A 22,978-nucleotide genomic window follows, 5' to 3' on the forward strand; every position below is an offset into this window, starting at 1 on the left:
GGGACAACCGTAGCACATCATCAGATCATGATGTCTACCAGGGCAGCCGTCAGCGTAGGGATTTCCTAAAGTATGGCTACTGAACTTCTGGATGCGCGAAGCAGTGGATGCACTCTGATTGAGGCTCTCTCAGACTGACATACATGCGGATAACTATAGACAAGCCGTGGTATGTGGGCAGTAGAAGTCGCTATATTGCGCGGCCAACCTTTTGATCACGACGGCACGCCGCGTGCCACGGGATACAAGAAGGTTCAATGAATCCTGCCGCCAACTGGGTTCATAATCGTGCCACGATACGATGGACTAGAGGAGTACCTAACGAGCGGCAAAAGTCGGCTTCAGATCTATATATTATTTACAGGCAGCAGACAAAGGAAAGCGGTAGCGGTGCTCCGTGCGCTCATAGTGACCACGAGATGCGCGAATCTGTTCACAGGTCCTGATTCCGACAACAGTTGGGAGCACCTACTTTGGAAGGGTGGATTCCGAGGGTCGAGCAAGTAAGATTGGTCTGCGCATAGTCGAAAGCACGGAGATAGCCTATCAACTGGATCACAGCGCGCATACCACCAGGAAATGAAAGATCGAATGAACCCCCATAGGTCGAATTTGCCTGGATACCGACTTTCGGGAAACCTGGTCGTCAGAACCGTGTGTCAGGGCCAGCGTCTCTGTAATATAGAGATCCGGTGACTTGCTGCATAAAAAAGGTCCCAGACAGAAGGCAGCCTGCTTTTATCAGAGTATTGGGGAACTCTTTTCTCATCATCTGGAAGAGGCCGAACACTGCCAGCACTATGTGGATCATAACGGTCGCCTGCGCCACACTCGTTGCCCTTAGAAGCCTGGGCAAATTCGAAATCGTAGATATCCACCACGTCACCCGGGGGTTCAATCCTTGCGCATCGCCGTTGTTATTCTGCAAGATAAGAAAGCAAGAAGAAGCTTAAATTCACAGCTAAAATAGAAGGTAGAATAGAGAAAAGGTTAGTATATTAGAAACACCCAACGGCCAAAGTCATTGAGTCTGGTTGCGCGTAAGTGTATACTGACAGGTCCACCAGAGTCTCAATTGCGTGCAGATAAGTAGCTGTCGGATGGGTGCTCTCGACGCCGCAATCTTCGTTGAGTTTTGTAAGGTTCTCGAGGGCCTCCTTCACACGACTGGGAATGGCAGTGTCGGGGGTACGGGCATCAAAAAGCGGCGCAAATGTGCTTTGCCACAGGTGGGAAAAAGCTGTATTCGTAATTTTCTGAACACCACGGCATAACACAAAGATATTCTTGAGCGCATCAAGGCTAGGCTTGTCGGGTTCGGCGGACCCTGTGAGCGCTGAGCCGAAGGCAAATGCAACGACAAATCCAGCAAAGCTCACCATAGCTTTAGCGTTCGTTAAATTAATATCTGTGAGTCCTCCCACGAATGAATGAAGCGCCTTGGTCTTATGTGCCGACGCCAGATCCAGGCAAAACGACTCGGCGAGAGAGATATGTAACGCGGACACAGCCAAGATCCCGTGCATTAGGAACGGGTTTCCCAAGGCTTCCTCGACTATGAGAACCAGCCAGACATGTTTGGTTTCCTCCCTACGAGTGAACGTCTTATAGGTCTCCGTCTGCCAATGCACAAGCAGCCTGAGCTGACTCATATTCAGGACTAGTGTAGGGATAGCCACGCGACTAGTAACTCCAGATGCATGTAAGAAATTATATTGCGCGTCTGTAGAATATTTGATAATTTAATCTATTCGGGTTCGTTGATCCCGTTTTTGGTTCCCCTTGCTCTGAGTAGCGACTGGCACCACTCAATGTCCGGGCTCACAAAGTGCTCGGTTGGCCAACATTTCATGCATGGAGTGATGACTGCACCATTACCTTGAGTCCCTGCTGAATTGCATCCTGGGACCTCCATCCAGACCATGTATGGTCAAGCATACCTGCACACCTATCAGTAATTTCTCAAACGTACCCACGCAGGCGGAATCTTTCTCACCCCATGTTTCGTCCATGTCTTGATTTCCTTGCCGGATGTAATAGCTCCCCGCAATGACCCAAGTCATCCAACCGACGTGCTGCTCAGGGATCCACGTCCTCAGACAGCTGGCATACACATTCTTCCATGTGGTACTGTCCTGCAGGAACCCAAACTCGGTTAAGACCACCGGCATGGAATTCACAATCGACGGATCAGACGAATTGAGGGCCTTGAGTCCAGCATTCCATAGCGCACTGGACAGCGCACTGCAGCTGGTAGCACCGGTCTCATAGTTGTGGATCTCCATGACTAGCTTACTCGCAAAGGCAAAGTCAGAGAGACGGAATTTGACACCATTGCCCAGGTCCGATGCTGTCGGAATAGGCGAGAGCGTGGTATCGTAGTTCAAACCGGACAGGAAGATCAGCGCGTTGGGATTGGCCGCATTGACCCTCTTCGCTGCTGTTGTCATCTGCGTGTACCACGTCCCCCAGTTATAGGGGTATTCTGGGTTGGCAGTGGCGGGCTGGCGAAGCTCATTGCGCAGTCCGATGCTGACAAAATTGGGCCATGATTTGGCCTTGCGGGTCAGTATGTCTTTTTAGGCTGCCTGTGCTAGGTGACCTACATGAGAAACCATGTACTCCAGCCCTCGCATCCACTTGGGAACATCAAAGTAGGTATCTCCAAACCATGCATTGCCATCCGTGGTGGAGCAGCACCACATCGCTTTCGAGATGTGATTATCCAAATGTACATAGATTCCTTGTTTGTTGCACTCCGCAGCTACCATGTCATATACTTGAAGTCGAGTCGTCGACGCCGTGATCTGCGGGTTCACCTTCCGGATCTCGTCGAATACCTTGGTGCCGTTCGTTAATCCCAGCGCGTTGGTAAGCGATTTCTGGACGGTGACATCTCCGCCACTGTCGAGTATGTCATCGACCAGCTCAGTGGGAAAGGTCAATCGAATAACATTCATTCCCAGGTTCTTGAGTTTGGAGACCGTTGATGAAATAGAGGCGTACTGCATCCCCTCTGGGATCATGACTTCGCCTGCACCGGGCCAGTTGGCCCCAGCGTAGGTGAAGACTTTACCCTTTGAGTCATGGATCCATCGGCCTGAAACACTGAATGGGACATTCAACGCTGAGCAGGCGAGGGACTGCAGCAGTACAAGAGAAGAGACAATGTTCAACTTCATGCTGAGATGGTTTTGCTCTCCCAAACACGGCTGATGCTAGGAGACAAGATATCTCCTTCCTTGTGCCCTTTATAATGGCGTAAACAAAGTACTTGAATACACCCTGCCATATTCCCCGCACTCAGGACGCAGCGTGACGAAGCCGGTCCACTTTCTGCAAGACCACGGGGAAGCAGAGAAATCAGGATGTGTTCTCGACTCATTAATCGAACCGTTGATCTTCCATTTTTCCAACCCAGTGGTTGTCTATATCCTTCCGGTTTCCCCGAAAACGGGTAAAATGTCATATGCATGTGACGCTCTTCGCACATTGTGGCTTTTCTTTCGGGACAATTGCCGTTCGGGGTTGTCGCCCAGCTCCTTAGCCTTTCACCGAATGATCCAGAAGGGGCTGCGATGGTCACCGGATCGCCCGTTCTTTGATGGCCGTCGCTCAGCTAGCATGGGAAGGTCTACGCCTACGGTAACGGGCCGTCGGTGACATACTTTGACATCCTCCATGGATTACGACGAACCTAGAGCAACTAATGCATTATCCAAGCCCAAGGCAGTATCCTTCGTACTAGAAAGAACCAAAACAATCAATCTAACATATCTCTGCAAAAACCGGCTGTAGATAAAAACCAAACTTCCTCTCCTCACACTTCACCCGATACATGTCCAGGGTACGAGGGCCACAAGCTCCCGTTCCCACACCACAGCTCTCCGCATCCAGTCTCAACCTGACCCGTTTATCAGGAACAAGCTCAGACGCATGCCTGGCGGCTTCGACAGCCTCGGCGCTGTACCGCGTGGCAACCCACTGGAACAGTTCAGTCGGCTGCTTGTCACTCTCCTCCTTAACGCGAGTCACCCGAAGGCCCCATCCCCTGCTGTCGTGCACATGTAACCACCGGGTCTCCATCCGGTTGCCCCCTTCCTGGGGTACTTCGTAGGGTGTATGCAGTTCCGCCGTGGTGGCGTTGTAAATGCCCACCTTTTGTGATCGTTTCTTGTCCGCATACGCTTCGCCGGGGCCCAGGCCGAACCACGATGCATTGTCCAACTCATCCGCGAGGAGTAAGTCCAGCCCCATCCGAGGCAGGTCCGCTGGGGTTGGGCCGTGGGGCTTCAGGTGGACGTTGACCCTTAGGGCACCATTGCCCGAGACGGTGTAATTGATCGAGGCGAAGAATCCCCATCCCAGAATTGGCGCGGAGAGATATGTGTCCGCAGTGACTTCTATGCTCGTACTATGCTGAACAACGTGCATCTTGCGCAGCTGAGAGGTGAGAGCGTCGAGCCCGAACCGTCGCCATTCCCCGAGGTCATAGGACATGTCGTTGTCTGTCGGTGGCCGCCAGAATCCGGGACAGATGGCACCAGTTGTTGAGGACTGGTCAAACAGGGAGAGGCCATTGGCCGTCCAGTTGAAGAGACTGCCAGTTTCTCTGGAGAACTCCAGGCAGAACGTGGCGCCCGCAATCTGGTGCGTCGTCTTCGTGGATGTCAGCGTCAATTTTTGAGCAGGTACAGGCAATGAGGGACGTGGAGACGATGACTCGAGGCACTGCTGGTACCATGCGACTTCGTAGTTGGCTTTTGCCCATGGCGTCTCTGCTCTCTCGCGGAAGCTGACGGTGAGCCAGACCTCCCCGGCAGTTGTTGCAGCTGGCCTAGCCGGCAGCTTGATGGTCCGGTTCTGGCCAGCAGGAATGGCCGGAAGTTGTATATTGCCTGTGGAAATAATGCACCCGCTACCAATGAATCAGTACCTCGTTTGGGGATACGTAGAGAGACACATACCTATCTCCCAAGATCTCGATCTTGTAGACGGCCTCGAGGCCTTCCAGCCCAACAAAATTGTAGTCATTTGTAACCACCAGCGTCCCGTCCTCACCAGGCGCCACACGAACCGGGGCATAGGCCTTTTTCATTTCAGTAATCCCAGGTGTGGGGGTGTGGTCACTGAAAAGCAGTCCGTCCAACACAAAGTTGCCGTCGTGGGGCGCATCGCCAAAGTCACCACCATAGCCATACCATCCTTTTTCCTCATCCCAGAGTCCGTGGTTCGCCCACTCCCAGATCCATCCTCCCTGTAAGCGCCGATGAGTACGGAAGGCTTCCATATACTCTTCCAAGCCGCCCGGTGCGTTCCCCATCGCGTGAGCATATTCACAAAGCACAATTGGCTTTGTGAACACATCTCCCTCTGCAGTAGCCAGACGCACAAGTCGGTCGACCGATGGATACATGTACGAGTATATGTCAACCGTCTTGGCCTCCATGTCTCCTTCGTAGTGCACTGGACGACTGGGATCAACCTGCTTGACATAGTCGTACATGGCCTGGTGGTTTGAGCCGTAAAACGCCTCGTTGCCAAGGGACCAAAGAATAATACAGGAGTGGTTCTTATCGCGCTGCACCATTTGGACCATTCGATCGACATAGGCGTCCTTCCACTCGGGATTGTTGGTGGTGAACTGCGCGGCCTGGTCAAAGGTGAGCTTCTTTCGCTCCTCGTAGTCCATTGACTCAGGAATATCTAGGGGCCGTGCAATGGCATCGTAGAATCCGTGACATTCCAGGTCTGCCTCGCCCATCACCCATAGTCCGAGCTCGTCGCACAGTTCGTACAGATGGGGATGGGATGGGTAGTGCGAGCAACGGACAGCGTTGACGTTGTGCCTCTTCATGATCAAGAGGTCCTCGCGCAGAAACGATAAAGGAACAGCTCGACCGAAGCGTGGATGGTGGTCATGCCGGTTGACGCCGCGGAACATCACTGGTACACCGTTCACAGTGATATTGCCGCTCTTGATCTCCACCTGGCGGAAGCCGACACGGTGGTTGATCGTCTGTACCGGTACAGTGGCATCACCTACGCAGAGAGAGATACACAGGTCGTAGAGATATGGTGTCTCTGCTGTCCATTTTCTCGGGTTACAGACGGAAAACTTAGCCTCCAGTTTGTCTTGCCTTGCTCGAAGAGAATTCTCTTCAGACACCAACGTACTGCCGGCAGAAGGATCTCTCAAGGTCACTTGCACGACGGCTGCCGCCTCCAGAGAGAGATTCAAAGACAAGCGCAACGTCGCGTCAACATAATCCTGGTCGAGTTCGGTGCGCACGAAGAAATCTTCGATACGAGCCGGGCCAGGGAATGCGAGCAGCGTCACATCGCGAAAAATTCCTGACAGCCACCATTGGTCTTGGTCTTCAATATAGGAGCCATCACACCACTGATAGACTCGGACAAACAGTTCATTGGCGCCGTCGCGCTCTACAACTTGTGACACATCGAATTCCGCCGGGTTGCGGCTCCCTTGCGCGTACCCAACCTGGACTCCATTAACCCAGACATGATACGCGCTGTCAACGCCGTCAAATCTCAGCCGTAGCTGGGAAGAAGCATCCCACTCGGCCGGAACGTGAAAGGTGCGACGATAGGTTCCCGTCGGATTCTCTGTCGGCACAAATGGCGGGCAGACGGGGAAGGGGAAAATGACGTTGGTGTAGTGTGGACGGCCATAACCTTGCAATTGCCAATGGCCAGGGACAGTGATGGGAGCCCACGATGTCTCATAGGCTGCGCCGTCAGAGCTGGATTGGTAAATATCCCGGCGGAGTTCGGACGTGGCGCTCTTGGGGCCCTTGGACCATGATGGCTCGGGGGCGCTCACGGGAGAGGCTGCATAGTTAAAGTCCCAGCGACCATTGAGCGAGAGAGACGTCTCCGGAAGGAAATATGCTCTTGGATTGAGTCGGTTGCGCTGAAAGATATGCTGGTTTTCGTAGTCGGGGGCCGAGGACAGCGTCATGATGGCAGACAAGGGAGGCGAGAGAAAGTAAGACGGTAACTCCTGCTCGCTCGGTCGGGTCTCAATAAGCCACGGACCAGGATCTGAAGAAGAAAGTTGAATTGCGTGAAGGAGAACAAGAAGCAGGCCAGTTTCCCCTCCTAAATAGGCGGATTCGTGGAATAACAGCTGGACGAGAAGAAAAGCCGGGCTTGAGGGCATTCACCCGCATCGAAACCCGTAACAAACGCCCCTCTTCGGACCAACTTCCGACCATGATTGATCCATCTTCCTGATGCAGACCTATGCTTTGCTGCTGGAGAGCGGGGAAATCCATGCTCTCTTTCAGCTGTTGGTGGTTTTGTCCTGCGTGGCGCACTCCGCCGGGGATGTCGGATGGAAGAAGAAGCAATCCCCGCACTCAGGACCAGGGGGCGGTTAACTTCAGATTAGCGTGCAAATCATAACCTTCGAGTGCAACTCACAGTGCTAAGAGCGCTGTGTTCCCTTGTTCTCAAAAAGTGCGACAAGTCCTTCCGATTTCCCCGGCAGACCACCAGCAACGGCCCCCATTGACTCTAAAGTATGTATCCAGCATGATTCGTTGGGGATGTCGGAACCGAGAAACCACTAAAGCTCGTCTCGTAAAAAATGGCCCTTTCCGCATTTCCCCAGATTTTCTGGCTGATCATGGGCTAATGTACGTCCGTCCAGGATATAACCACCGTGGTCGCAGCGCCAGATGCCTTGGTATTCGCTACAAAAGCGAAGCTCCTGTCCCTCCTTCACTATCTTTGAATCCGTTCTTCCTCGCGGTGCCTTTCACTCACGATGGCAGCCGGCGAAAAAACCGACTCGCAGTTCCATGAGACGGTCCCCGCGCGCGAGGGAGACGTGGGGGATGCCATTGAACTGGCCCAGCAAGCCGCATCGGCCAAGTATAGCCCATGGACTCCGAGTATGTTCCGGCTGTATGGCTGCCTTACCATCGCGTATCTCTGTGGTTGTTTGAATGGTTACGATGGATCGCTCATGGGCAGTTTGAACGCGATGCAGAGCTATCTGGACTACTTTCATATGTATGTTTGACCGCGCCAAGCGAAAACTAAGGGAGTCAGCTGATGTCTCTCGCCAGGAAAACCGCCGGTTCGAGCACAGGCCTTGTCTTCGCCCTCTACAATATCGGTTCCATCCCAGCTGTGGTCCTGTCAGGTCCCGTCAATGACTATCTGGGCCGCCGCGCGGGCATGTTCACCGGTGCTGTCATTATCATCATCGGCACATGCATCCAAGCACCTTCGATAAACCATGGCATGTTCATGGCCGGTCGATTCATCCTCGGGTTTGGCGTCAGTTTCTGCTGTGTCAGTGCGCCTTGCTACGTTAGCGAAATGGCGCATCCAGCCTGGAGAGGCACCCTGACCGGTCTTTACAACTGTACCTGGTATATCGGGTCGATTGTCGCCAGTTGGGTGTCATACGGCTGCGCCAACATCAAGAGCCATATTGGGTTCCGCATCCCCATCTGGTGCCAGCTCATTTCGTCGGTGGTTGTCGCCATCGGGGTCTGGTTCCTACCGGAGTCGCCGCGCTGGCTTATGGCGCAGGATCGTGTCGAGGATGCCGTCAACGTGCTGGCCAGATACCACGGGGAAGGCGACCGGAACCATCCCATGGTGACGCTTCAGACGAAGGAGATGCAGAGTCAGATTACGACCGATGGCTCGGACAAGAAATGGTGGGAATACCGGGAGCTGTTCGATACGCACTCTGCCCGTCGAAGGCTGATCTGTGTCGTTGGGATGGCGTGTTTTGGACAACTGTCCGGTAACTCGGTGACTTCGTACTATCTGCCCAACATGGTGGCCAACGCCGGAATCAACGATGAAAAGACCAAACTGATGCTCAACGGCATCTACCCAGCCATTTGCCTGGTGGCTGCGGTCACCGGGGCTCGGTTGACCGACAAGATCGGCCGTCGGCCCTTGATGATTTACTCGCTGCTATTCTGCTCGGTGGCCTTTGCCATCATTACGGGAACCTCAAAAATTGCGACTGACAATCCGGATAATTCCAATGCGGCCAACACGGCGATCGCATTCATCTACCTGTTCGGCATCGTCTTCTCGTTTGGCTGGACCCCGTTGCAGAGCATGTACATTGCCGAGACTCTCACGACTACCACTCGAGCCAAAGGTACTGCCTTTGGCAATCTCATGTCCAGTATCAGCAGCACCATCATCCAATATGCCTCTGGCCCGGCTTTTGACAAGATCCACTATTACTTCTATCTGGTGTTTGTCGGCTGGGATCTGGTCGAGGCGGCAGTCATCTGGTTCTACTTCCCCGAAACGAAGGAACGGACGCTCGAGGAACTGGCCGAAGTGTTTGAGGCGCCCAATCCGGTCAAGAAGAGTCTGCAGAAGAGAGATATTAACTCGGTCTTGAACACTCTGGAGGTTCAGGGGGACGTTAAAGTATAGTCTATTCAGGGTTTTTACGAGTTAATCATTTTCAATCGCTGAATATATTCCAATAAAATATATATCTAATTAAATCCGTACGCCTTTGCCAACTTGATTCTCATCTCGGTTGACACAGGTCCCTGATCCTGCCTTTTCTGGGGAACTCTTGCTGGCCCGTGCTTGGCCGAGGCGGGGAGAGACTGTGAGGAATGTGGGGGGAAGATCCTCAGTCTTCATTTCCGGTCCATCGCGCTGGTTCCTTTATGCACTGTGTCTTACTAGATTCTTTCCGCTTGGTGATTCGGTTCCTTTTCACTAAAATAGTTTATCATGTCGCTAGAGGAGACGCCCGAATATCGGAAGCGCAAGAGAACTTCCCATGCGGTTTGCTCGACCTTTCCCAGTTGGGTGACCCATGCTAATCAGCAGCCAGTGTGACTCCTGTCGATACAGAAAAGTGAGGTATGTCTTCTCCGTGTCCGGTCGATTAGGAGTAGAGCTGAGTAGGCAGATGCGATGGCCGGCAGCCCTGCACAACATGCGCCAACACCGGCGAGGAATGTGTCTACGGCACCGAGGCAGTCCCGTCAGTATGTCCCTCCAATGCATTGATGGTGCAGTGCCTGACCCGCTCCAGCAAGAACAAAAGCGACTTAATTCTGGAGGTGGCCGCTCGCTCCGAGCGATTGCTGCAAGATTTGTCGGCCCAATTAGTAGCTCTCCCTGTCGTGAATGCATTCCTTCCACTGACCCGCCTAGGCCAGGGTGTCGGGAATGCTGGACGGTAAAGCCTCGTCGCAGTATCATACATCTCCCACGGCCATCATCTCGCCTTCCACGATCAACGTGGGCCACCGCCCCGACAGTCCGGGAGACCACATGTCCAATGCCACGCTGTCAGCCTTTCATGCCTCCACCACCGAGTCGATCCTCGCCTGGCCGCACTTTGATGACTTCCCGTCCCTGCGCAAAGATCACAGTCTTTCCGTCTTTCACCTGGAGTCCAGCCGTGCGCCACTCGCGCCTCGTGCAACAACGGTGCATCCCTATGCCAGCCGCAGCGAAATAGACCGCGTGGTGCAGAGTTTCCAGCGCAACGTCAATTTTTGGTATCCCACCATGTCGGTAGCCCAGGCGGCCGAGGTACAAGTGCACATAGCTGCGGGCATGTTCGCCGACAGCGTCAAGTCTTGTCTGGCTCTTTTGGTAATGGCCCTGGGCTGCACAAGTGAACTGGTCCGCTCGTACGAGGAACATGAAGATCCGGACTCGGACGAGCTGGAGCTCCGTAGTCATCGGTGCGCGATGGGCCAGCTCTATTTTGACTGCGCATTCAAAAAGATCTACCTAGCGCAGGCCGAGTGCACGGTGGATGCAGTCCAATCTCTATTCTTTACAGCGTAGATCCCGGCTCCCCGTCATACCAAGGCGTTGACACCTTCTGACTATTCTAGCATCTTCTTTGCATTCCTCCAGCGTCCTCTACAAGCATGGTCGTTTATTCACGCCACTGCCGCCAAATGCCGTCTCCTCTTAGCATACAATCCCCCCGACGCCAACCTCGCAGAGCAAGAATGCCTTCGTCGGATCTTCTGGTCCTGTTACATCCTAGAAAGGTATGCACCTCCTTGAATATCAGCATCAGCTGACCAGAGAAGTGACTACCTCGCCGAACTCTCCGCACTCCCTCAAACGGGCATCGCTGACATCGAGTCATCCGTGCCCCTGCCCGGCGAGTTCCAGACGCACCTATCGCAAAACGACGAGGAACAATCCTCCCTCTACTTTCTCGCCTGCATCTCCATGCGCCGGCTCCTCAACCGCGTCCACAACCTTCTCTACGCGCGCGACACCGGCGTCGCCTTTGATAACCACCAGTTCCCCTCCGTCGTCGCCGAACTCGCTCACCAGCTCGAGGAATGGAAGGACCTCCTCCCTCCGCCGTTTCAATTCGCCGTCGACCTCCGCCCGCTGGCCTGCACCGCTGGCGCGTTCCTCCGCCAGCGCTACCTCACCTGCAAGAGCGTCATCTACCGCCCGTACCTCACCTGGGCGCTCTCCATGACTGCCACCGCAACGGTAGACAATTTCCCGCCCCAGCTCTTTGAAGGGTGCCAGGTCTGCCTCGAGGCGTGCTGGCTGCATGCGCAGAACCTGAGGAGCTATCCACATACGGTGCTGGTGGATACGTGGATCTGCTCGTTGTCGTATGACTAATCTACCCTGAACTCAAGGATCATGCTAATAAAGTTATAGGATGGCAAGTGTGATGCTGATTACCTTGGCTGCGTCGCGGTTGACGGCTTTACGGGGGTGCTTGACCCCCGAGGTGGCGGAGACGGGGCCTCATCTAGCAAAGCTGCTAACCCAGTGGATGCATATCCCCGGGGATGGCGTGTCACCAAGTATGTTACAGAGTGTGAAACTTATTGTGGATGCAGGGGTGTTGTTAAGGAGGAGATTGGGGTGATCATGCACAGGGAATATTTAGAAAGTTTATATTCGGCAGTCTTAAAGATGCACACAAATGACAATACACATGAAGGTCGGAAGGTCATAGTCGGTCGTAGTTGTTGTGATAAGCCGGCGGTCTGTCTGAGTCGCCGCTCTGCCAGATTTCGGAATCCTCGCGGCGCTTGAGAGGCCGTAACTCGAAAGGGCTGCGTGACATGCCTTTCTGGTCGCGCGCAGATATCCATCGGGCCCAGCCAAAGATGGCTATGAGGCCAGCGCCCAGGATGGCCACGACAACCGAATACCCGATGACGACGGACTTGGACGCGTATGACCAGGTGAGTCCAATGCCACCATTCAGGATCGCCACAAAGAAGATCACGTATCCAAAGTAGCGGTGAACCGAACCTAGCGGGGTGGGCGACTGAGTTCTTTTGTACATGTAGTGATGCCAAAACCCCAGAGCCCACTGGGCCGCAATCGCGAGCAACACCACGATTCCGAGAATTTGGTGAGCCGAGCCGTAGGACTGCGACTTTGTGTACATTGTGCTCAGATAGAATCCGATCGCAATGCCAATGCCGGCGATGACCGTTGCGAGACTTTGATTGATCCAGTGCCATCGCACACTCCCTGGCGAGATGCGGAGGAAGACGACACCCGTCGGCATCAGAAGGATGAGCGCTCCACAGAGGCACAAAGCGTGGATGATACTGGGCCAATTGCTGTCAGTTGAAATCTCGCCGTTGACTGCCGAGCCCACTGTAGTTTTGTAAGAAGTGGGAAGGACCCCGGAACCACCGGTTGCTCGGACCATGTCCATCGTGAAGGATCCTACAAATCGACACCAGGTCAGCACATCATGGATCTTTTTGGAATGGCGAGTCCAACATTTCAACGAACCGTATTCAGAGTGCCTCTCAATACTCGCAGTCTTGGAGTTGCTCTGCAGCATGGCCGCTACACTGCCAGTCGGTCCCAAGCCAAAAATCCATGGTTGAGAGGTAGACCGCAAGTCCAGCGAACCAGTACTCCAAGAGGTGCAGTTTGAACAACGAGCGTTCACCGTCATCATTCCATTGTATATCCCCGTTCCGTCAAGGAGTTCGATGGTGATGGAAGGTGAGTAGACTGGTTCCTGTTCTCCCGAAGAGAGTCGTGGGCTGACCGTGACGTCTGTAAGGAAAACTTGTTAGCACGACACGCACAATGCTTTCGCGACTGGAGAAGCTCACTGGTCCCAGCCGCATCCGAATACATCACAAACATCATGGAGTTTGCCATCTCGCTCCCCGTTCCGACTGCAATCCACGAATATGCAGTCGGGCCTGCAAGGTGGAAGTAGAGGTCGGTGGAGCCATCGGGGATGTTCAGGGCGAATGTGTAGTTGGCGGTATTGGACTGGAGGGGAAGATTGAAGATGCTCACGGCATTCGAGTTCGTTGTTGCAGCGACAAGGGGGATTAGTAGAGAGAGGATGCCTGAAGAGCAACACTTTGTTAGCCAAGCCGTCAAACCCGTCCAAACAGGGGGACCCCTGGAGATGCCAAGAGAGCCAAGCAGTGGGACCCGACGAACCCGACAGAACAAGTGCCGAAGCACGTGGAGTTGCTAGTAACATGTTGGCGATCGTCCCACTGTGCGGTAACAGTTCAGTACAGCATTTGAGTGAAGCATTCGAGTGAAGAAAAAGTCGACCCTGATCGATCGATATATTCCCATTGGGGCGCCACCCGGCCTTTACAGCGGGCGCATCAAAGATGACAAAGCTTGGGAAATTGGCTGCTGACGATTATGTCGAGTGCCATTGGCCCTCGTTCAGCCCCAGAACTCTATATTCTGGGGGTTGTACAGGCTCTGGGCCCTATCAGGAACTGTCATCGAAAGGTACGCCACCTGTACAGTGCCGCGTGGTATCTTTAGGACTCGTCGTGTTCAAGGGGTGGCGTCCTTCGCGAAGTTATCACCGCTGCCTACGCACTGCCCCGGGACTGGCGGTGGGTCTCAGGTTAGGACCATGGTTGGTTTCCATGAGACAATGCGTCGGCATTGGGGTTTCAACAGCCTTCTCTTACCATGGTATCGGTGATTGAAAGAGGTCAATCCCGAGAAGACTTCCTCTCCGTGCAATGGTCTAACAGCGCAGAGTAGTCTCCATCAAACACCCGCTTGACAGTGCTCGGAACTTCTCGTGTTCACAAGCTCTCGCTGACTGCTTCTATTTTCCAAGCAACAACCCTTAAGCGCCATCGCTGTCGACGGTGAGCCTATAGGAAACGCAACGACCGTCGACTTCGAGGTCGCGCGGCTCGTGATGACGCGTCAATGTCAGCCAGTGGCTCATTCCTGGACGTCCCGTTGAAGATGCCTGCGGCCACCTGCAAACAAAGCAGCCAGCCTGGAAGTAACCAAGACAAGGGCCTTACGGCGTTGCGACGCGACGCCCCGTCCATCTCGTGGTATCTCTCTGGTAACCGGATCAAAACACTTGTCACGGAATGTAGCTGGTATAGAGTATAGTCTCTGATCCAGGTGTTTTGCAATCGCTGCAAATCTCACTGACTACTGTATGACTCAAATAGATCATGAGTACTACTATAAATGAACTTTCTTAAGGGTGCGGCGAATCAATCTGTTGTCCCTGCAAACCCTCCCGTAGATCTGAACAAATCATGTTCACTAAATACCCGAGCATCCATAGGATTTCCTTGCTTCTTTCCGTGGCCGACATGTTGGAGTCTAGCAGTTCAGCCAAGGTCGTATGTCGATACGGACTGGTAATAGGCGTGGCATCCAACACATTATCCTCCTTGCTTTCAGGATGGAGCAGTGCGAGAATCGTAGCCCACTCACTGGAAAGATCCAGGTGGGTAGTAGAGGGGCTTTGTAGAACTGCGATGAGCTTGCTTGCTTCTTCGCCGAGAGAAAGGGAGCGTTGAGCGGCTTGTATAAGTGGTTCACATGACTCCCTTTCCTTACAGGTTGCACTACCGCTTGGTCCACTGCTATATGTTTGCCTGGCCTCTGCGGGCCCGGAGACATGACTGCTACCATGTGGACCTGACAATGAATTCCCTTTCTCCCGCTCACCGGGAGCACTGGGATCCATCCTGCTTTGTGCATGCTGATGCGGGAGTCTGGAGCTTTTGAGTCTCCATATATAGGGTAGCAAACAAGTGAACTCCTCAAAACCCGATTGTGCCATAGCAGCAACAAGGTTAGTCAGCACAGGAATAGCAAGGAGAGACCAAAACACAAAGAATGCTTTTCCAAAATTGCTGGTTGGGTATAGATCACCATAGCCGATCGTGGTCAGAGATGTGAATGTAAAATAAAGAGATGCGAAATAACTCCAATCCTGTCTTCTCTCGGAGCGACCAAAGATAGCAGCACTTACCAGCCAAAGAAAGAACCAAGCTATTCCGGAAAAGATTAAGGTCATCCATCGGTGTCTCCGATATAAGTCATGTTTGATACGTTGCAACCGCGAAATATCAGCTTTAATTGGGTACCAAGTATCTGTTGGCGGATCTCGCGGCTGCTTCCCCTTATCATTACCACTGTTGCCAGTAGGTCCATTGATGTGTTGGCGGCTCTGCATATCACGGCGCAGTTCAGCAATCCTGAACCTGATGCCCAGCTCCTTCATGCTTTCGGTGAATGAACTTATTGCGCTGATGACTAGGCCCGCATTCATAAGCCCCGCAAAGACGTATGGGAAAAGTAAGCTTCGCCCAAGGTGAGTTTTGGGAGCTATGTTTCCAATACCGACGGTTAGAAGGGTAAAGTCGGCCCAGTACAATGCATCCATAAGACTCCACCCTTCAATGGCCGTGTAGACAGCAGCACCCCCGAGCAGAAAGGCTCCGAAAGCCGTCACTCGCAAGATAATTCTCGTGCATTCTATAGTTCGCCGTTCCTCGTGGGTGAGATGTACTGAGCGCACATTGCCAGCGTATGCTGCCAACAACACAGCAATCACTAAGTAGAGGCCCGCCGCGAATGTCCCATAGAAAAAGCTTTGCGTATATCTCAGCGTCTGCTGAGGTTGCACCGTTAGGTCGCGACCAGCTATAACACCAATGACACTAAGTAGTGTAATCGCTGAGGCACACCAGCATAGTACGGTCACGATAAATCCCTTGACCGGATCACGTTTGGATATCATCGTAAGCAGAAGTACGATATGAGCAATGACGCCCATAGCCAATGACATGGATTTTAGGGTGACAGCCCTTGATGGTTTTGATTAATAAGTCAATTCGAAGTAGCTGATTATCTTAGAAGACAAAATGTTGAACGTACCAAGCCGGCTGATATATGATTCTTATGCTTCCGTTGGCTTCTATTATCTCTCGCCATCCTTGCGATAGAGCGCAAATATTGAATATTATGGCCAAGACACAAAATGTTCCCTGGAGGGAAAGTTAGCTCGACTTTGCCTGAAATTCAAAGGATTAGGGGAAGTACAGAGACAACGGGGAAGCTTGCCACCACAAGCCACATCTTGTCGAGAAGAAGGCGACAATCGGTTTAGTATGCGCTCGTTGTGGTGGGTAATACTAGCCACGTTTCATACTGGGTGATTGTGAGCGGGTGTACATCCGTCATACCGTTCCCTGAAATGAAGGCGTATGATTTATATAAGGGCATCATAAGAAGGGATGAGCGCTTACTCCGACAGAACTGGGTCGACGGCAGGTGGAATTTCCCGTGAGAGAAGTTGGGAAAATTCAAATCTCCCCTGTTTGGATGGTACGGCGTCTCCTCTGAATGGAAGTGCATCATAGTCTAGCTAAGGTGGAAACCGATCAAGCCACTGACACTCCGAGGAAGCTTTCCTTGAAGTGTAGTTTGCCTTCTACCACATTATCTAACTGGAAATTGGGTTCTAGTCTACACATCAGACCTGGGCCCATGTATCCCTTAAGGTATACTAAGTTTCCGGATAGTATCCAACTGAAGGCTAGCTTCACTATGTAGAGTGCCGTGCATACAAAACCTAAAGAATTGCGAGTCGCTCCCGCGAAGACGTCCCCACCAGTTGCCAGTAATCGAAAAAGCCCACGAACGCAGAACTCGCAGATAAAACCGGAACACTTACCTTGTAGAAGAACGGTTGTACTTTTGGTCGACGACGATGCACGGAAAGCCAGTCCCCGTGAATACATGCAAATGAACATATCCTAGGACCCACGACCATGGAGTTCGCAGTTTACTTCACCCCAAATCAATTGTAAACCACACTCACCCTAAGATAATCGGCGCTGGCTACTAAACTTACTTGAGACATGCACTAATATCGGATCGTGGGCAGCGGTGTGGTCTACCCAGGATTCGAGCAGTCTCGAACACAAAGGCCGCAGAGACGGTCCGCTCACATCTACAGATCAACGAACCTTTTGGTGCTACGAAGCAATAATACTGTGGAGATCGAACCCGTCAGTAAGCTGGGTACAAACGTTAAGAGAAACTCTAATTTCGCCACATATCTCAACAACAGTTCGTCACAGCTTATTGTCTGTACAGTAGACGTCATTGGCACGCAAAATACTGACCGTGTGACTGAGAGCTTGCTGTCATAAGACATTCATATTAAGATGGTGTTGTTTGTATCTTACCGGACGCAGAGATTTTTGGGTTGAATCTGTGACTCTGAATCTAACATGCAAGATTTCAACTTTCATTTATGGGATTATCTAACGAACATATGCACTACAAAAAGATGCCATGATAGAGACTATTCGTGACTCAGCTTTTGGCAAATTAGTCCGTTTCTTGAGCGGTTACAGTCTCCTACTGTACCCGGAGGAAATGGATGATTCTACGTGGCGGAGATATCTACAGACGCCAGAGGCCTACGCGGAAGAAGGCTCGACGCCGCTTAGGGGCGAAGACTTTTACGAGATGCAAAGCCTACATACGGTTATGTCGCAGGCTGTTCGACGGAGGCGGCAACGACCCCCTCTGAAAAGCGTTTTGGCAGGTCCATGGCATGGGGTCAAGGAGGGTCAGCCAGAGGTAATTGGCTGGCGAGGGCCTGATGATAGCGAGGTATGCAGCCGTCACAGAATACTTGGACGGTGTATCCCTGCTAATCAAGGCGGGATTCCGGGCTGATGTTAGCAGAATCCTCAAAATTGGAGTATCGCAAAAAAGACGCTGACCACTCTCCTTGTCTGTCTGCTTACATTTTCGATCTATATTGGGTCTGCTATCTACACGCCTGGCGTACCAGGTGTGGCTGGGCAGTTTGGTGTAAGTAACGTAGCAGCACTTCTCGGTCTGACACTATTTGTGGTTGGCTACGGACTGGGTGAGCTAAGTCCATTTAACAGACTTTGCATGGATCTTATTGAGTGCTAACTAGGTGTTATGCAGGACCCATGGTCTGGGCTCCAATATCAGAGCTTCCCACAGTAGGTCGGAGTCCGGTATATGTTGCAACACTAGTTGTGTTTGTTTTCTTCCAATTCGCGGTCATATACGCAAAGAACTTTGGCATGCTCCTGGCCTTTCGATTCCTAACAGGATTCCTTGGGTCGCCCGTTCTCGCAACGGGGGGAGCCTCCATTGGCGATATGTGGGATCCCAAAGTCCGCGATTATATGATTGCTATCTGGGCATCATTTGCCATTGCTGCTCCTGTGCTGGGTCCCCTCGTGGGAGGGTTTGCTGCCTCCGCCAAGGGCTGGACGTGGACTATCTGGGAGCTGCTTTGGATGTCTGGAGCTACCCTGGTGATTCTCTTCTTCTTCCTACCTGAGACTTTTGCGCCCAACATCCTGAGTCGTCGAGCACGACGTATTCGTCGGATCACGAATGATCAGAAATATGCCTCCCGGCCCGAAATTGAGATCGCGCAGGTAGCTTCCAGGGTGAGCCTTCGTCGGAGACGTCGTTTGCTCCGCCTCGGAAAGTCAAACTAATAGGTCGGCAATAGGATGTCTTATTTGAATGTCTCATCCGTCCATTTGCCCTGTGCTTCCTCGAACCCATTGTCCTTCTGATGAATCTTTACATCGCGCTGATCTACGGAATTCTGTATATTTGGTTCGAAGCCTTCCCGATCGTTTTTGAGGAAAAACGTGGCTTCAACCCAGGCGAAGACGGGCTGGCATTCCTGGGTATCCTGATAGGGGCTGTATGCATTGCCCTTCCGGGATACTTCTATTGGAAATACCGCTGGCAATCGAAACATGTCGATCCGGACGGCTACCTCTCCCCCGAAGAACATCTCCCTCCGGCGTGTCTTGGGGCTGTGTGTCTACCGATCTCTCTTTTCTGGTTTGGTTGGACTGGCAACTTCGCAAGTATTCATTGGATTGCGCCTATTCTTGCTTCCGCGCTCTTTGCCATCGGGGGATACCTTATCTTTAACAGCATTTTCTGCTACGAGACACAGGCGTATCCGAAATACGCAGCCTCAGTCCTTGCCGGAAACGACTTCCTAAGATCATCGTTTGGCGGTGGTTTTCCCCTGTTTGCGTCCCAGATGTTTCATAATTTGGGTGTTGGCTGGGCTTGTACATTGCTTGGTTGTTTGACTGTGGTGTTCATGCCATATCCTTTTTTGTTGTATACTTACGGGGAGAGGATCCGGATGAGAAGCAAATATGCCCAGCATGGTAAGTAGCAAGGGGGTTTCCCCAAGCGCCACAGGACGTCCCTGACATCCTTGCTTGGATGACGGAAGGAGAAGTGTGGGTGACCTTTTTTTTTTTTTTTTTTTTTTTTTTTTTTTGCTATAAGACAGTCTTCTCTTGGCTTCAAGCCGTGTTTTCTCGCCGTAATGATATACAACCCTTGCTAGTAATAAGCGAACTGTCAATACAGACTACACCATAGAATCGAAGATCAGAAAACCAAATACAAATGAAAAGCGAATTCAAGATTTTGCCACAACAGAATGCTTCTTCCACTCACGACCCTTCGCAACCTGCTACCGTTCGCTTGAGCCTCTGCTCCTCAGGGGCATATGGCTCACCTGCATCCTCGCGAGCCATGTCATTTATCCAGCGCCCACCAGGCTGGATGTGCTCGCCCTGTGACAACTTGGACGCCAGATAAAGCCATGAGAGGCTGTTACCGACGGTGCTTACCTCGTCACTTACGCTGTTCGCCGCACACTGACTCATACGATCATACATCTCATGGTCAGTATATAGCGCGAACAGATATTGACTCACTGCGTCTGTATCTCCAGGTTTCACGAGAAATCCGCTTTTACCGTGCTGGATCTGAAGCAGAATACCACCGGCGAGAGTCGCGATCACTGGCTTTCCCATATGCAGTGCTTCTGACACTTTCACCTCAAACCCCTCCCTTGTGGAAAGTTGCATGGCAATCTTTGCTCTGGACAAGAGAGAATTAAGCATTTGATCATTGGGGCCAATGCGCATGACACATATCATAGACCGGATGTGCGCCAGATGTCGCGCGATGAAATCAAGGGTAGCGTCGTAGACAACCGAGCCGTCGGGGTCATCTACTGACCCATGGCCGCAGACGAGCAGTTTAGGGGGTTTCAGATCAGGACAGCATGCGGCCAGATGCGTATGAAATTTTTCGTACGATATAAGAACATCTTGAATCCCTTTTGACGGATCGAACCGGGCGATCTGGACTATATAATCCTCTAGCACAGTTGTCAGTCGGAAGCTATCTTCAGATTAGCACGAGCCTATGGATGGCCAACCCTTTGGATATTCTATGTTTGGCATGTACTGCTCCCGGCATTTCGCATTGAAGATTCGACCATAGTGACTAGCGGTCCAGTCGGTCATGGGTTTGTTTAATCCGTCTAACCAGTCCGTTGACGCAGGCATATACCCAAGCTTCTGCCTGGGTACAATCCGCGGAACAAACGCAGAAACAGGATGGCTCACGAAGATGTCTGCTTCTTTGATCGCGTCCCACATGAGTCCCCAAGCCTCTGCCTGGGCAGTGCCGGGTGTGTCGACTAGGTCGCTTCGTATCTGGATATGACTGCGGTAAATGACAGGCCGCTGTGGGCTGTGAGCCTTGATAAGTGGGATGAGCCATGGCATTTGGGGGTCGTCGATGACTACGACATCGGCACCCCCCTCCCAGGGTGGTACTAGCGGGCCGTTCTTTTGAAACCAGTCCGGTGGGGGCGGGCCATGCCGACTGACCCATGTATAGAGGTGAGGGGCAATCTGTTGAAACCACGGAGGAAAAGGCGTTCCCTTGAACCAGCAACGTTCCGCATTGTCAATCACCCAATCCCGAAGTAAATCCTTGTCTGCGGCGGTGAACCGGACGCCAGGGGCTGCGACCCCCTGCAGTATATTATGGTTGTTCTTCGTGATTCGGAAAATGCCATGTCTTGGCTTGGGGACATACCTGAGGAGGCTTGAGCAGATGCCAGAAAACTAGACCGGTCACCGAGAGTTGAAATGGAGACGGAGCATTACCATCTAAGGTCGACCCCGAGTGCATTTGCGAAACGGACCATTGCGTGGCGCATCAGAGCGACACCACCACCTTGTGGAGTAGCGCTGAAGAAGGCGATCTTTACCCTCCGTTTCTGCAGGTCACTCGCGTACTTTTCTATTGCTGCCCAGGTAGCAGTTCCTACGGTTTTCTCATAGTCTGCAAGAGTCGTAATCCGCACGTGGAAGGCAGCATCTACCTCAACGAGGCCTCGGACACCAATTTCGGGGACCGGAGCATGGGCGGGGCCAAAGAATCTGCGAGTTGATGTCGCAGTGAGATTCTATCGTAGTCTTTAAGGAGGAAGGCACTCACCGGATGCATTTTCTCGCAATAGACTCGGTGTGTTCATCCAATGGTCTCTGTGGTAAGTGTTCTTCAAACATACCCCAGCTCACCTTCTCCTCCGACTTGCGGAGCACGATAGGGATGATATCCAGTTCGGACCACAGGCGTGAGCACAGATCCGGGCACCGTTCTGCCAGGTCGGATGGCATGGCCAAGCCTATCAGCTTCTCGCCATGCTCTCCCTGATAATCCCTCACCTTCTCTATAATAAACTGGGTGATTCCTGCCTTATCATCGCTTTGATTGCTCATAGAATAGGTGTACTGAGCGAAGTCGAGCAAGTACGAGGAATCACGCACAGCAATCGCGATAGTCGTTCCAAGCAGGCGGCTAAACCGAGCCGCAATTCCCGCATAAATCACCTGAAAATGGTATCAGCGGATCCTGGATCAATAGCTCCGGCGACATTCCAATACATTGAAAGGAGGACCGGTCCAGTCATTCTCTCCAAGTTTCGTCTTTAGCCTACTCAGTTGGTACAAGGACACGCTTCTCTCAGTCCCGCTCCCGCTGATCGTGGGTCTGGAAGACGCGGTAGACATGTTTCACTGGCTGAGACGGTGATCTCTTTGAGCCTCAAACAGGCAGGTACGTTGTTGAGGATAGCGGTCAACGATCAGAAATATTATGATCTGAGCAAGCGACACGTGTGGCCGCCCAATTCCGCTGTCGACAGGATGACCAACTCAGTGATTTTTCTGTCGTTGAGGTCGTAGTCGATGGTTCTAGATCACGAGGTAGACAGCCCACTGAGAAAAAAAAAAAAAAAAAAAAAAAAAGGCCACAGAACGGTTAGCTAGGTGTTATGGGACGGAGGGACTAGTATATGCTTTTTGCGTTTCTGGGGGTAGAAAGCTCTCCAAGTCGCTCTAGACTATGCAGCATACGCCTATATCGCCATAAAGGGGTTTGTGGGCCCACGGATGGTGGCCTGATGCCATGACTTCATCGTTCCGTTTTAGCCATGGCCGAAACCATTGGATCCAATGGTTCTTAGAAGAGGTTGTTCGCAACTGACCATGTTCTAGAGTCAATATGTAAGCCAGTCGCAGGAACTAACAATGATGAAATCTGAGTGGGAATGGAATATCTGAAACAAAAGTAGAACATGCTTGACATCAACGCCATCTGTCTTGTGGCGTTATACTGTCAGCGAGCATACATGCTCAGCAGGCAACGCAACATTTTGAGTTTCTGAGCAAATGATCCCGCGTGGACCGTCCTCCAGGTTCTATTAGACTTTGGGGTACGGGCAAGATGATTAGGAGGCTATTGCAGCCGTACATACCGTGCG

The 22,978-nt window shown here is 52.2% G+C and overlaps 8 protein-coding genes across 8 annotated transcripts; 3 read left to right on the plus strand and 5 right to left on the minus strand.

Moving 5' to 3' along the window:
* Positions 1 to 998: 998 nt before the first annotated feature.
* On the minus strand, positions 999 to 3,182 carry ATEG_10242 (cellulase family protein; the record flags this gene model as incomplete). The annotated part of the gene is made up of 3 exons (XM_001218589.1): positions 999 to 1,723; positions 1,973 to 2,558; positions 2,607 to 3,182. 3 exons carry the CDS (start codon positions 3,180 to 3,182, stop codon positions 999 to 1,001), a joined length of 1,887 nt encoding a protein of 628 aa, XP_001218590.1.
* Positions 3,183 to 3,768: 586 nt separating this feature from the next.
* ATEG_10243 (putative beta-galactosidase) lies at positions 3,769 to 6,982 on the minus strand (the record flags this gene model as incomplete). Its single annotated transcript, XM_001218590.1, has 2 exons — positions 3,769 to 4,918; positions 4,968 to 6,982. The coding sequence occupies 2 exons, from the start codon at positions 6,980 to 6,982 to the stop codon at positions 3,769 to 3,771; spliced, it is 3,165 nt and encodes a 1,054-aa protein (XP_001218591.1).
* Positions 6,983 to 7,792: 810 nt separating this feature from the next.
* On the plus strand, positions 7,793 to 9,444 carry ATEG_10244 (sugar porter family MFS transporter; the record flags this gene model as incomplete). Its single annotated transcript, XM_001218591.1, has 2 exons — positions 7,793 to 8,040; positions 8,097 to 9,444. The coding sequence occupies 2 exons, from the start codon at positions 7,793 to 7,795 to the stop codon at positions 9,442 to 9,444; spliced, it is 1,596 nt and encodes a 531-aa protein (XP_001218592.1).
* A 312-nt stretch (positions 9,445 to 9,756) lies between these two features.
* On the plus strand, positions 9,757 to 11,643 carry ATEG_10245 (fungal specific transcription factor domain-containing protein; the record flags this gene model as incomplete). Its single annotated transcript, XM_001218592.1, has 6 exons — positions 9,757 to 9,810; positions 9,880 to 9,888; positions 9,954 to 10,016; positions 10,186 to 10,794; positions 10,831 to 11,042; positions 11,085 to 11,643. The coding sequence occupies 6 exons, from the start codon at positions 9,757 to 9,759 to the stop codon at positions 11,641 to 11,643; spliced, it is 1,506 nt and encodes a 501-aa protein (XP_001218593.1).
* A 337-nt stretch (positions 11,644 to 11,980) lies between these two features.
* Positions 11,981 to 13,501, minus strand: ATEG_10246 (cytochrome and DOMON domain-containing protein; the record flags this gene model as incomplete). Its single annotated transcript, XM_001218593.1, has 3 exons — positions 11,981 to 13,056; positions 13,116 to 13,361; positions 13,459 to 13,501. 3 exons carry the CDS (start codon positions 13,499 to 13,501, stop codon positions 11,981 to 11,983), a joined length of 1,365 nt encoding a protein of 454 aa, XP_001218594.1.
* A 990-nt stretch (positions 13,502 to 14,491) lies between these two features.
* Positions 14,492 to 16,096, minus strand: ATEG_10247 (potassium channel family protein; the record flags this gene model as incomplete). The annotated part of the gene is made up of 1 exon (XM_001218594.1): positions 14,492 to 16,096. One exon carries the CDS (start codon positions 16,094 to 16,096, stop codon positions 14,492 to 14,494), a length of 1,605 nt encoding a protein of 534 aa, XP_001218595.1.
* Positions 16,097 to 17,610: 1,514 nt separating this feature from the next.
* On the plus strand, positions 17,611 to 19,728 carry ATEG_10248 (MFS transporter; the record flags this gene model as incomplete). Its single annotated transcript, XM_001218595.1, has 6 exons — positions 17,611 to 17,934; positions 18,119 to 18,138; positions 18,262 to 18,299; positions 18,334 to 18,758; positions 18,824 to 19,508; positions 19,694 to 19,728. 6 exons carry the CDS (start codon positions 17,611 to 17,613, stop codon positions 19,726 to 19,728), a joined length of 1,527 nt encoding a protein of 508 aa, XP_001218596.1.
* Positions 19,729 to 19,802: 74 nt separating this feature from the next.
* On the minus strand, positions 19,803 to 22,226 carry ATEG_10249 (uncharacterized protein; the record flags this gene model as incomplete). The annotated part of the gene is made up of 5 exons (XM_001218596.1): positions 19,803 to 20,541; positions 20,713 to 21,246; positions 21,318 to 21,593; positions 21,652 to 22,046; positions 22,101 to 22,226. 5 exons carry the CDS (start codon positions 22,224 to 22,226, stop codon positions 19,803 to 19,805), a joined length of 2,070 nt encoding a protein of 689 aa, XP_001218597.1.
* Positions 22,227 to 22,978: the final 752 nt, after the last annotated feature.

Source organism: Aspergillus terreus, genomic scaffold, assembly GCF_000149615.1.
Source record: "Aspergillus terreus NIH2624 scaffold_17 genomic scaffold, whole genome shotgun sequence".
NCBI classification, from domain to species: Eukaryota; Fungi; Ascomycota; class Eurotiomycetes; order Eurotiales; family Aspergillaceae; genus Aspergillus; species Aspergillus terreus.